This window comes from Malaya genurostris, chromosome 2 (genome assembly GCF_030247185.1).
Source record: "Malaya genurostris strain Urasoe2022 chromosome 2, Malgen_1.1, whole genome shotgun sequence".
NCBI lineage: Eukaryota > Metazoa > Arthropoda > Insecta > Diptera > Culicidae > Malaya > Malaya genurostris.
In genome coordinates, this window is record NC_080571.1 from 347390702 (window position 1) to 347404417 (window position 13716).

The window sequence follows — 13716 nt, forward strand, 5'->3', positions numbered from 1 at the left end:
CGGTATTAGTACTATCAGAGCTGAAGACGAGTGCCTCTTGACGAGAACAACTGAAAAATTCATTGAAGCAGATTGGTCTTTCATAGGTTTCACCTTGTAATGCGCCCACCTTGGCCAGGGAGTCCGCCATCTCATTACCCCTTACGGAACAATGTGACGGGACCCAAACCAAGGTAATCCGGTATGATTTTTCAGATAAAGCACTCAGTTGTTCCCGTATTTTCCCCAGGAAATACGGCGAGTACTTTCCAGGCTTCACTGAGCGAAGAGCCTTGATAGAGCTGAGACTGTCCGATACAATGAAGTAGTGGTCTGTAGGCAAAGTTTCAATGATCTCAAGGGTATACTGAATTGCAGCTAGTTCTGCGACGTAAACTGGAGCTGGATCACTGAGTTTATAGGAGATGGTGAAATTTTCATTAAAAATACCGAAGCCAGTGGACCCCTCGAGATGTGATCCGTCTTTGTAAAACATTTTATTTCAGTCGACTTCTCTAAATTTGTCATTAAAAATATTAGGGATCACTTGAGGGCATAGGTGATCCGGGATTCCATAAATATCTTCTTTCATGGATGTGTCGAAAAACACCGTAGAATTAGAAGTATCATAGGAACGAACACTGTGAGGATTGTAGGAAGCAGAATTATTGTTACGTGACATGAAGTCAAATTACAATGTCATAAATCGGGTCTGAGAATTAAGCTCGACAAGCCGTTCAAAGTTATCGATAACCGACGGATTTAAGACACTACATCGAATGAGTTGTCGATATGAGGGATCCCAAAAACAGGTTTTCAACGGAAGAATTCCCGCCAGCACCTCGAGACTCCCCGTATGAGTCGACTGCATACAACCCAAGGCTATATGCAAACAACGATACTGGACTCTCTCCAGCTTGATGAAATGTATTTTCGGGGCGGAACGGAAACAGAAACATCCATACTCCATCACTGATAATATCGTTGTTTGGTCAGCATTTTAGATCTGTTGGGTTTTTTGGCATTTTAGTTTCAGATACCTAATGTGACATCCCCAGGCACCTTTGGAATCGAACCAGACTCCGAGGTATTTGAATGTGAAGGACTGAGCTATGGTTTGACCCATTAGTTGAAGCTGTAGTTGTGCAGGTTCACGCTTCCTGGAAAATACTACCAACTCAGTTTTCTCCGTGGAGAATTCAATACCCTGCTGTAGAGCCCATGTAGACAAAGTGTCCAAGGTAGTTTGTAATGGTCCTTGCAGGTCGGTAGACTTGGATCCTATAATAGACACCACGCCATCATCTGCAAGTTGCCTCATCGATGTCATGGATGTAAAAGTTGTAAAGAAGGGGGCTGAGGCATGAGTCCTGGGGAAGGCCCATTTAGCTAATTCGTGAGGTTGTCAAGTCATCATGTGTAAAAAACATGTGCTTTTCCGATAATAAGTTGGGCAAAAAATTGTTTAAAAGTGGGGAAAGACCATGCTTGTGCAGCTTCTCCGAGAGAATTTTTATGGAAACTGAATCAAAAATCCCCCTTTATGTCCAAGAATACTGATGCAATTTGCTTCTTGTGAGCGAATGCCATTTGAATTTCTGTAGAAAGCAGCGCAAGGCAATCGTTCGTTCCTTTGCCTTTACGGAAGCCAAATTGTGTATCTGAAAGCAAGCCACTTGTTTCCATCCATTCATCGGGACGAAACAGGATCATTTTTTCCAGCAGTTTCCGAATACAGGAGAGCATTGCAATCGGTCGATACGAGTTGTGGTCGGAGGCTGGTTTGTCCAGTGTTTGAATAGCGATAACCCTCACTTTTCTCCAGTCTTGAGGTCTTCTGTTCGACGAACTTGTTGAACAAGTTCTTTAGGCGTTTTTTCGCGATATCGGGAAAATTTTTAAGCAAGTTGAATTTCATTTTATCACGTCCTGGGGCATTGTTGTTGCACGATAAGAGGGCAAGAGAAAACTCCGTCATCGTAAAGGGGGTATCGTTTTCAGTGTATCGAGAGGACGCGACGCGATAGGTATTCGATTCCCGAACAAAATCCGGGCAAACTTTCTTGGCGAAGTCAAATATCCAGCGATTTGAATATTCTACGGATTCGTTATTAGTGGTTGCATTCCTCATACGACGGGCTGTATTCCACAGAGTGGTCATCGATGTTTCCCTAGATAGGCCATTGACGGACCGACGCCAGTAACCATTTGTTTTCTGCTTTAATCAGATTTTTCATGGTCTTTTCTAATGATGCATATTTTTCGTAGTCTTCGCGCTTCCCACTGTTCCTGAATTTTTTATACGCGAATTATTTTGTTTTATATATTTCACTCTTTGTTTGTTTATATATTTCCGAGCACTCTTTGTGGGCTTGAATCGCGGCGTTGAGGATCAAGTGGGGTGGGAAGAAGCTCAATGATGTCTGCCAGTCGTCGATGCCCTATCGAGACTCTGGGAGGTATGTAGATAGAAGCTATACAAAGATCTTTGTCTCTGATTTTGATTTGACAGCAACAACTTCAATGCCCGGAATCGAGGGGAGGTTAATTCGATAAAATGAATAGCACTTTTTGATCCCTAGAAGAACCCCTCCATAGGAGTCTCCTCGATCCAGGCGTATAATGTTGAAATTGTGGAAGTCAAAGTTTATATTTGAAGTAAGCCATGTTTCACATAATAAAAATACGTCGCAGTTACGCGAATTTATCAAAAATTTGAATCTAATTTTGGGATGATACTTCTGCAATTCCACTGCAGTATAGTAATCATATTATCGATTTCTGTAGGTATATCAGCCATCGATAGATACGATCACTGCAAAAAGGGGCCAGTATTCTGTCAACTGCTTTAAAAACGTTCTTACTGTTATTCTTAATGTTATATTGAAGGCTGTTAATATCCAGTCCACGATATCCGAAAATTTCAGCCATCCAGAATTTGTTTGGCTTTCTGGTTGTGATTTGGGATCACTTGGGTTTTTCAGTGTCCTTGGAAGTGCTGGAAATTCCTGGTTGTAATTCGATTATCGAAATCCAGGAGGTATTGGCTTCGGCTCTGTGACATTGTTGTTTTGGTTCCGTTTTATTATTTTAGTTTCTAGTATTTTAAGACCTTTGCGAGGAAGCTTAGGAGAGGACATAATTGGTCGTTTCCTGTTTGTTCCTAGCTGAACAGAAAAAGGTCCTTCGTCGGGGTCATTTGAAACATCAGCGTCAGTCGACAAAAAAGCGAATGGGTTGTCAGAGATATGTGGAGTAGCTCGTTTGAGGATTTCCGCGTAAGATCGTTTGGAATGCTCCCTCACGGTTCGCTTGAGCTTTTCCTCGCGTTGCTTATATTTAGAGCACTTAAAAAGAGCATGCGGATTCTCACCACAGTAAATACACTTTTCGATTGACTTCCTGCAGGAGTCATCTCCGTGTCCCTCACCACATTTGCAAGAAATGAAATTATTGAAATTTGCACTGAATGGAACTGACTTGCGAGTACTTTGCATATGGGACAGACATGAGTTGATATTTTTTTCACAGTTCACAGAACAAACCCTCAACCTTTATTGCAATTTCTTAGAGTATATTGAGGATAGATTTTATTTCTCAAGCTAACTCAAAATTGGCGAAAAACGATATGGGACTGATATGCGAGTATGGGCAGAGTAGACAGGTTACAAATTAGGTTCACAATATGCAATTAGTACCAAGATTTGAGTTTGAAATTTTGTTAGAAAAAATGTGATAGATTCTTAGACATGTTAGGATTCGTACCTGATAAAAATGACTTCGTTCGAGCACTGTTTTCTATGTTTCCTCAATATTTCGCATATTTTGACACTGCCCAAGTATGAAGCCTAATTCTAACCAATTTATCAGTCCAACGATTTTCAGTAATTTCAGAATGACCGGCTACCGAGCCTTCTATTTCAGTTAAAAAAGTGATCACTATTATTCGTTGAGTAAGTGCTTCGTATATCTGCCTGTCTGTGCGAGTAGAAATAAATCCGAGTAAAAATAAACAAATAAATCTGGTTAGTGAATGAATGAGATTGATTTCTCATTTCACGGCAGTAGACACTAGCATCGGCTCTACCATCCAACTAAGAACAGCCAGCGATAGCTAACTAGTATCATAGTAATAATTCATTTTACTTATCATTATTCAGTGATGGCATTATTTTATTATTGAAGTTGCAAAATAATGCTTATTTTATGCATAATGGCTTGCAATGTGGATAATATAATTTATATAGGTAAAGGATCAACGAAGTTAATAAATTGTTAGAAAATTTTGAATACTTTTAGAGCAGTTTCAAACTTTTCAAGTGAATTTAGTGAAAAAGCAACAAAATTTAGAATTTTTTACAAACTTAGTAAAAACAGTTATCCGTCGTTTTCTTGTTTCATTCGGTACGCATCCAGAGAAGAAATATGTTTTACGTTAGAGTCAATCATATTCCGTTGAATATAATTCAAATACATGTTTTCTCTTTTAACGAAGCATTTTTTCCCAGGAGTAAGTTCAGCGTTTACCTGCACTAGTACAAAAGAAACTGCACTGCACTTTTCTTCCAACAGACTTGGAACTGATACACTAAACAAGATTGAAAATAGCACACCGAAATACTAGTATCTGTGTCTGAGATAGTAATCATGGTATTAGTGGTGAAACAGTTAAGATTTTTGTTTAATATAGTGGAATTAAATGGAATACTTTTTCTTTTTAAAACGATTCAATCATCTAATAATATCAGCTATTTCAGTTCAAATCTTATACAACAATTCATCTGAGAAATATCCAGTTTTAGTCAGTTATACTTCACCATGTCTTGCTTCGTTGGTTTATCAAACGAAAGCACAAACATTAAAAATGACTGACGGGATCAAAATTGAGACGGGCCTCAACTCGCAACTAATCTTCAATCCGGGAAAACCATTTTGTCAACTGAACTAGTCTCGCTCGTGTGATCGTAGATAAATACTTATCAATCCTTTTGTTGGGTAAAGATACATAAGATTTTATTGTGTCTCTACTGCCTCCTATTTCCTAATCCAATATGGCAAAAAGTGGAGATTAGTCAATTAGATCTTTATCGTGTAGAATCACTTCCAAAAGCTGAAATGACATCGAAGAGTTTTTAGCTTGGTGGACAGTAGAAATAATGATATATTCAAAATGGGTAAACGACCGAAAAAGTTTGGACACCACTGATCTGAATAGTAGTGTGCGAAGTCTACTGATTGGCTACTCATTTCTGGAATTGCTCTTTGCTACTCAAGACGATATCAATATCCGTTTTGAACGACTTTTTCCAGCATTGTTTTTCGTTGGCTATTGATTGAAGCTAAACTAAGCTCTAGACGGCTCCAACGTCTAAAAACCAGACGTACAATGAAAGAAAATGACTTAGGAAACACGAACGTTGACTCCGAATTGAACTGATTGCTCAGATTTCCCGAACGTAACCGATACAGTGTTATCTTTTGTCTAGCCGGAATCATCTTTTCGGTGATCAACGGATTTCTTTAACAATCCAGTAAACAAAAAAATCATGTCCTTTCCGACGCGATCCACCGCGAGTTTCTCGCGCAGCATCATCCGGCGTAAGGTTCGACATAACTCGTCGGCATCCTCGTCGTCGTCTACGTCGTCGTCCGACTACGAACACTTGAATCTGTTCCACAAGCTAGAAAACCTGAAAAAATCACCCTTGGCCGGAATGTACAATTCGATTGTTCACCGTGTACATGCCCGTGCCGTTCCGGAACCTCCCGGAACTCCCAAGATTGTTGTTACCCAAGAACCCAAACCGAACCCAAAAGGTAGACGATCTAAATCGGCCCTTAGCTGGAAATTCTCTTACCAGCCTACTGTTCTGCATTTGCCGAACAAGCTTACTTTGATCATACTTTGACAGGTTACCGTTTTTTTTTGTTTCTGATTTCAGCTGATATCATCGTAGAAGAAATGCCTCCCACAGCACCCGAGAAACCATTTGTTGTGATTACGGAGCAGCCGCAATCGAAGGCGCTCCGGTTCCGGTACGAATGCGAAGGACGTTCGGCCGGTTCGATACCGGGTGTGCACAGCACACCGGAACAGAAAACTTTCCCCAGTATCGAAGTACGCGGCTACAAGGGACGGGCCGTTGTTGTGGTTTCCTGTGTCACCAAGGATCCTCCGTACCGACCCCATCCGCACAATCTAGTCGGTAAGGAGGGTTGCAAGAAGGGCGTCTGCACGGTGGAGATCAACAGCAGTAGCATGACCTACACGTTCAGCAATCTCGGCATTCAGTGCGTCAAGAAGAAGGACATCGAAGATGCGCTGCGATTACGTGAAGAGATTCGAGTGGATCCGTTCAAAAGTAAGTCTAGTCACAATGGATTTCCATTATTCAGATCAGATGACTGACCGTTCGTTATGCTATTTCAGCTGGATACAGTCACGCCAAGCAACCCGCCACCATCGATCTGAACGCCGTACGCCTGTGCTTCCAAGTGTTTCTGGAGGGACAACAGCGGGGACGTTTTACGGAACCGTTGCAACCGGTGGTGTCGGACATCATCTACGACAAGAAGGCAATGTCGGATTTGGTAATCTGCAAGCTTAGTGACATCACGGCTTCCGTGGCCGGTGGCAAAGAGATTATTCTGTTGTGCGAGAAGGTCGCCAAGGAGGACATTTCGGTGAGATTCTACGAGGAGCAGCACGGTAAAATCGTGTGGGAAGATATCGGCGAGTTTCAGCATACCAACGTGCACAAACAGGTGGCAATCTGCTTCCGGACGCCACGCTACCGGACACTGGAAGTGGAACATTCTGTTATGGTGGGTTACCTAGGTGGATTTCTGTCGGGCAGATCTCCGATTAACTCGTTGATTTCCATTTTCAGGTGAATATTCAACTGAGAAGGCCTTCGGATGGTGCTACCAGTGAACCGCTGCCATTTGAACTCGTCCCACTAGACTCAGGTAGGCGTAGATTCTGGTCACTTCAGCGTGACATACTGAAAAATGACTCTCCGGAGAATGAGGTGTTCAAAAAAATTCTCCTGGAAGGTACGGTCGCTTCGCCGGAGCAGAAACCTTCTGCTGCCAAGAACAACCCAACACAGTCGTCGTCGGATGAGGTCATTGTGCTGGACACTCCCGTAGCGGAAAGCAAACCAATCGTGACGGAGCAGATTCCTAGCGAACAGAAAACGACCGAGTGGATCGAGCGAAACGAATTCAACGATTCTAACAGTAATGGCGTTGATAATCAGCTGATGGAAGACGGCATGTCTCCCGAAGAATCCGTCGAGAAGCCGGTTCCGAACGAGGATGAAGATAAAACCCTCAACGAACTGCTAGAACAGGTTGCCGAGCTCGACGAGATCTATACGGATCATCAGCTCCGTCGGGAGAACATGATCATTGAGAATGAACTGAAAAATCTAGAGAAAACGGTTCCGACCGGTCTCATAGAAAACGGAGAAAAGATGGACATTGACGACGTGTTCGATGATGCTGCTACCTATACTAGTTTGCAACGTGCCTTCAAAAACCCGGTCCCACTAGCGTTAGGTCCTCCCGTTCCACCGCGTCCTCTGTTTCAATCCGAGCTAGATCCCGGTGTTTACGATGCTGTAGAGCCTGCTTTCACTAGTCCTCCGACGATTGAGATAACCTCCCTGAAGCGGGATGGCATCGACGACGAAAAGCTTCCTCCACTTCCGCCGAAACGTGCTAAACCGAATAGTCAGAATAAGGAAAACTTCGATGGCGATGAAGTCATCCTGCACAGTATCATTCGTAAAGGTTCCATGCGTAGTCTCACGCCTCGTCCTCAGTCTGATCAAATCATCATCATGAAATCCCCTGACAGTCCTCCTAGTAAAAAACTACCCCCTACACCTCCGGCTTCACCCATCAAGAGTGATTATGGCACTTTGCCTAAGAGTAAGAAGTCAGGTTTTTTCTCCAAACTGTTTTCTCGTAAGAAAAGCAAATCCGATCTTTCCGGCAGTACCGGCACCCTTAACAACAAGGGAACCCCGGGAGCATCCAAAGAACCCAGTGTGGTAAATTTCGAATCGGGTGACTCCGTCCGGGCTTCCTCCATTCGAAGCAAACCACCGACCGTGGAGAAGGGAGCGAAACGTAAGGCCGGAAAGCCGGTAGCCCGAAGTGCCAGCAGTGTTTCCTACAAACGACCGACCACCGAGTCGAATCCCGATGTTATTTATATCCCACTGAAGGGTGACGGTCCTTCGACTAATTTGTCCTACAGGGCCGCCGGCAACGGAGGCAGCGGTACGCATCTTTCCCTTCCCGGAAACGATAATTACGAGCGCGCCAGCACAGCTTCGTTGCCACCCCTGGATCGAAGGGCCGTCAGTGCTTTGCAGTTGGATGTTCCGATTCAGGACGGAAACCTGGAACTGGTAGCCATTGCCGATGCCAGAAGTATAAAGAATCTGGTCGAAGGTGACTTCGGCATCAAACTCGATCCAAGTGTCGATCTGACCGAAGCCGAACACTTTGCCTTGTACACCTCGATAGCCCCGAATGCGGCTCTCAGTGAATTCGATGAAACTTCGTGTTACTATTCGCTCGTTGAACCTGGTCCGCTTATATTCCAGCAGCAGCAGCCTCAGCTCCGTCCCAACAGCACCGCTTACAGTGCCGATGTCTAGATAAGCGCATTTCAGTCTCAGTTTACTACAAAATCTCATATCATTATCTGCACAACAAACAAAAAAAACAACATTTTATTGACAACCTATTTTTGTCTGTGTTTATAGCAAATCTGAGTCAGAAGCGCAAACGACGCAACTGGGAGGTCCCAGAACACACGCCGGAAGTAGCCCGTAAGTGTCGTCCGGTCTTTTTTACTCCTCCATCAGCTCTTTCACTCTGTCTCTTTGGAAATCTAAGCATTTATACATACAAACCATCATCCGTATCATCATTGTTTATTATTCTCATCACTTTTTTCCCCCCATTCATCGTTCCTTCATTCACGAGCACACAAACAAACAAACAAACACATGACAGTTGCACTTCCGGGTGATTGGTTGTCATGCCCCCCCATTCACGAACATCAGTGCCTACTTTACCATTCAAGTACACTTTGCGCCCATATACTGTGGTTACGACATCATGCATTTTTTGACAACAAATTGGAATCATTTGTTTGGATACAACGAAAAATAAAACTAATATTGGTAATTTGGGAACCGAACAATAGATCATTTGGGGACTAACCAGAGTTCTAAGGTGATGGCAGTTTGTGGTTTTGTAATACTGAAGAAAACAGAAAAGAAAAACAATTGGGCTCTGTTCGTTTTTGACAGAGCAATTATTCACATTTGCCAACAAACATAAACGGGTGTCATTTTTGCAGCCTACTTTGATCGATTGAATTATTATATGACAAGAATGTTTTGTCCAAGACGAAACAGTTGGAATTCTTGAATCATCTAGTCTAGCATAAATCTAGTCTTTGGGATCGTACGTAGAAGATCAAAAACCAAAAATTTGTATGTTAGTTGGACAGAAAAAAAATAAACACGAACTAGTCAGTGGTGAAACCAAAAACTATACTAGTCAAACTAATTAGAAAAACTAAATAATTATTTGGAATATAACAACAGAATGCTACTGATTAAAACATCTCAACAGCAATCTGGCATTGTTGGTAGAGGAGATTACGAAAAAACATCGAAAGCCAAGTAATTACCCAGGATTATCAATAAAAAAAATAGGAACAATAAGTAGTGCAGTAGGAGTGCTACTCAATCGAACAGTTGTTTTAGGCGTAATCTCGTTTTTTTTTAACTGAGGAACCTCTTGATATAGGAATACTTTCTAATATACAACATTGTACGTTAATAATCATAGAAACAATTGAAAGCAAACTGTTGCTAGTTGTGGCTCAACTGAGACTAAACCAAATGTTTTTTTTTAAATCAGGTTATATAAAGGAAAAATAAGAAAAAGTTTTATAATTACAAATATTTTACAAGTAAAACCGCAAATAACTATTGGTGCAATTATTATTAGAGTAAAATAAAATTGAAAATTCAAATGACATCCCAGACTTTCACTCAGTCCAACTTTCTATAGGATAGAGGTCTAAACAGCTCTTGATAGTGTAAGTGTAAGTCAAAATTATCCACTGTTTTTTTTTCCAATGTGAGTTTGCTTTCCGTTGATTTTGAAGCATGATCCGTTTTAGAATTAGGTTTTCATTTTTCTGTGTGCTCATTATCTATACCACAAAATCACCCGCCCATTTGGTTGTAACATAAAAAATTTCACTAGTTTTGCATGTCAATTTATCTAACAGCTTGCGAAATCGCAGCAATCGCTGACTAACTGAGAGAAAAAGCTCTTCTCTAATGTCAAAAACCAATCAATTTCAGGCGGCGCCTACTACGGACATATGCTCAATGTGCCAGGAGAAGCTATCAAGACGGAACCGAGAGGTATGAGTTTGGTGTTTGGTGCTTTCTTTCCAGTAGAATATTCTATCTGAAGCTGCAATCATTCCAGATTCGCCTACACACCAATTTCTTGGCTTCCAGGGCACCTACCGCAATCCAAACGAGACACCGTCGCCAGTGGAACGATCGCCTATCGGGCACCATGGTAACACGACACCCGTCGGACCGACCTCCCCCTTCACCGGTGGTGCCAGTGGTTTAACACCGACTGCCGGCGGATATCAGGTCAGCACGGCCAATGATTTTTTCCTTGGTACTCAGCAGCCACAGCAACAGCAACAACAACAGCAGCAGCAGCCGCAACAGCAACAATTTCAGAACCAGTACAACTTTGTATCAACCTCCCCCGCCAACGGCTTAGCGATGTATCCGCAGCAGCAGCAGCAGCAGCAACCGTCGCAGAATCATCAGTTTCAGATTCCCACCAACATCAGCAACGTCCAACAGTTCAATGTTGCAAATCTCGTCAATGGTGGACTACCCGTTACCTTAACGCAGGCCGGCCCAAGTGGAATTGCGGCCGGAACGAGCGGTGGAAGTGTCTGCCAGCAGACTACGACCGGCAACACTGCCGAGTACAACCTCAGCAGTTTGCTGGACATGGATTTGGGCAAAGAGTTCACCATGAATTCGTCGGAAATCAAATCAATCATGGGACATTTCTCCAACTCCGACATCAAACAGGAATTGCAGAACCATAATAACAACAACAACAACAATCAACATCACCCGCACAGAATGCAGCAGGAAGAGGAGAACCTCTCGAACAGTTTCACAAGACTGACTACCAGCACGTTGAACGATTTGGATAAATAGACCCGGAGAGCTAAGGAAAACAGTGAAATTTTGAGTGTACGAACAACTTGTAAATGCTAATAAGAAAGTAAACGTTGTTTTTTTTTTAATATAACCTAAGTTGACATACAGAAAGAAACATTGTGACATTGGGAATTGATATGTGAGGGTCCAATTGGAACTTTGGGAGGTCTTTCCCGGGCTTTTGAGGGTAGTGGTCGTCTTGGTACGATAACAGAAATCTTAATAATTGGAGTATTTCCAAACAATAAGATGCCTACACCCAAACCCTGTAGCTCAATTTTTTACACATCACTATCGAAAGAACAACAGACAGAGAGAAAAGATGAAAATTAATAGAGCTGCGAAATAAGAAAATTTTGCCGAAAAGTATGGCCCCGAGGGAGGGACTCAAACCTACATCCTTCTCCTTTTCAGAACGCAACAGTCGAGGGGCTTCGATCAGGATTACCCGGATTTTCACGTTGCACACGATCATGCACACTTTCCTTCCTTACTACACATAGTAACGGTTGAATATGGAGCGATCTTTTGTCGGGTGAAAATATTAACATGCAGATATGATGCATCGTTATGAGCAATGCAACCTGAAACTCATTCTGGCGAGTGAACAAAAGCTACAAATGTCACTTGAAGAAAAATTTTATTTCAAAGATGGGAGTGTTTTGTGGGTAAGAATACAGCAGAAATTTTCTGCGATCCAGGCCCGTGCGCTTCCTGATTTACTTTTCCATCGATGATGGTTTTCAATTGATATCTATTTTTTTCTATTTTTTTCGATTATAGAGGTTTTAACCTTAGGGTCATTCGCCTCTTCGGGCCAGAAAAGTTTCTGACCCTATGTGCGGGGTTGGGAATCGAACCCCGGTGGGCTGCGTGAAAGGCATTTCATTTTTTTTGCCTTTTTCATATAGAAAGGCTATACAATCACTGTAAAAACCGACTTTTGAACCGAGGCCCAGAGGGCCGAATGTCATATACCATTCGACTCAGCTCGATGAGCTGAACAAATGTCTGTCTGTGTGTGTGTTATTTTTTACAAGGTGAAATACTTTATGTACTTTCCCAGCACACGCGCTCGGTAGTTGTCAAGCTACCGCTATTGTGAACCAGCGAGTGGGGCTGGCTGAACCTTACCCACTAAAACACCTTGGACATCTTGCCTCGATACCCCCGGAACTAAGCTAAGCTCATTACTTCGGGGGAGGCTGTGCTCATGCACTTCTTCGTTTGGGAGAAAATGAGCTCCTGCGTTTCTCTCTTTATCCATCTCGATCCACCTTTGGCGCCCACTGCTGCTACGTTGCGCCAGACTACTCGACTAATCCCCGACGATGGATCTAGCCTGCACCGACGGAGAGTTTCCCGGAGAATAAAGAAGCGCCTCCGGTACCCGTCCACGGCCCGACCGTGAGGATGCCTGGGTCGATCGAATGATGCCGGTTGGAGGATGGCTTCCGGTTCACTGGTGCCCCGACGATCTTAACGGTACTACGCTACGGTCTACTCGTCTAGTCCCCGACTAAGGACCTAGACTACCCCGACAGAGAGTTCCCCGACGATGGAAGTTCTCCCGAAACCGACGTTTTCGATACCCGTATACAAGGATGGCTTTTATCGTATCAAAGAACGTTCACTGGCAACTCTTCAACGATTGAATCAGTGTCATCAAAGAGAGTTGGAAATCATCGCAACAACAAAAACCCGGCATGGCTCATTTAACATAGAATCGACACCAGTGCGAGAGCGAATTTCTCTCGATGACATTTCTGAGAATCAAAGGTTAGCACGTTGCTGTGGGGATCTTCTCTGAAGCAACAAACGGTCGCTTATTCTCGTTTCGCGATCCGATTCCACGGCGACAAATGTGGAATGAGCCGGTGAGTCCATCTACCTTTCTCCGTACTGTCCCACTCCTGCAGCCACTTCGTCATCGAATCGATTCGAACCATCGTTCGCACGTTTCTGGTGGTTCTACGCTGATAACACTCGATATCCTCCGCCAGGGTAATGCAGATTGGGATCATTCCGGCGATAACGCTTGCTGCTTCCGACGATATTGTCCTGTAGGCGCTCGTGACTCGTATGACCATAAGCCGGAATGCTCTGTTCAGCTTTTCACGGTTCCTCTTCGTTTTCAATGCTGTTTCGCAGGCAGGAGCACCATACCGTAGTATCGACGAAGATAGGCTAGCTAACAGACGACTTGTGCTGCTTTTCGGGCCACCGACATTTGGCATGATCCTCGTTATTGCATTTATCGCCTTCGCGGACTTCTCACAGGCATAGTCGACATGGCAGTTAAAGTTCAACCGGTTGTCGATCATCACTCCGAGGAGCTCCAGAACTCGCTTAGTTGCAATCGCGTGTCCCCCTACATCTATCTCGATACGCTGGATCGACTTGCAGTTGCTCACCAACAACACTTCCGTTT

The 13716-nt window shown here is 43.3% G+C and overlaps 1 protein-coding gene across 6 annotated transcripts in view; it reads left to right on the top strand.

Moving 5' to 3' along the window:
• LOC131432018 (embryonic polarity protein dorsal-like) overlaps window positions 1–11376 on the top strand; it is a 98738-nt gene extending 87362 nt beyond the window's left edge. For 4 of the 6 annotated variants that reach the window (XM_058598045.1, XM_058598046.1, XM_058598044.1 and 1 more), the window contains 3 exons: window positions 5922–6341; window positions 6410–6804; window positions 6870–8905. In XM_058598045.1, coding sequence (XP_058454028.1) covers window positions 5922–6341; window positions 6410–6804; window positions 6870–8654 — 2600 coding nt within the window. In that variant the 3' untranslated portion in view covers window positions 8655–8905. Of the gene's footprint in view, window positions 1–5465; window positions 5797–5921; window positions 6342–6409; window positions 6805–6869; window positions 8906–10385; window positions 10449–10515 lie in introns of those variants that run through there. The other 2 variants (XM_058598048.1, XM_058598043.1) reach the window with 2 other exon arrangements.
• The last annotated feature ends 2340 nt before the right edge of the window (window positions 11377–13716 follow it).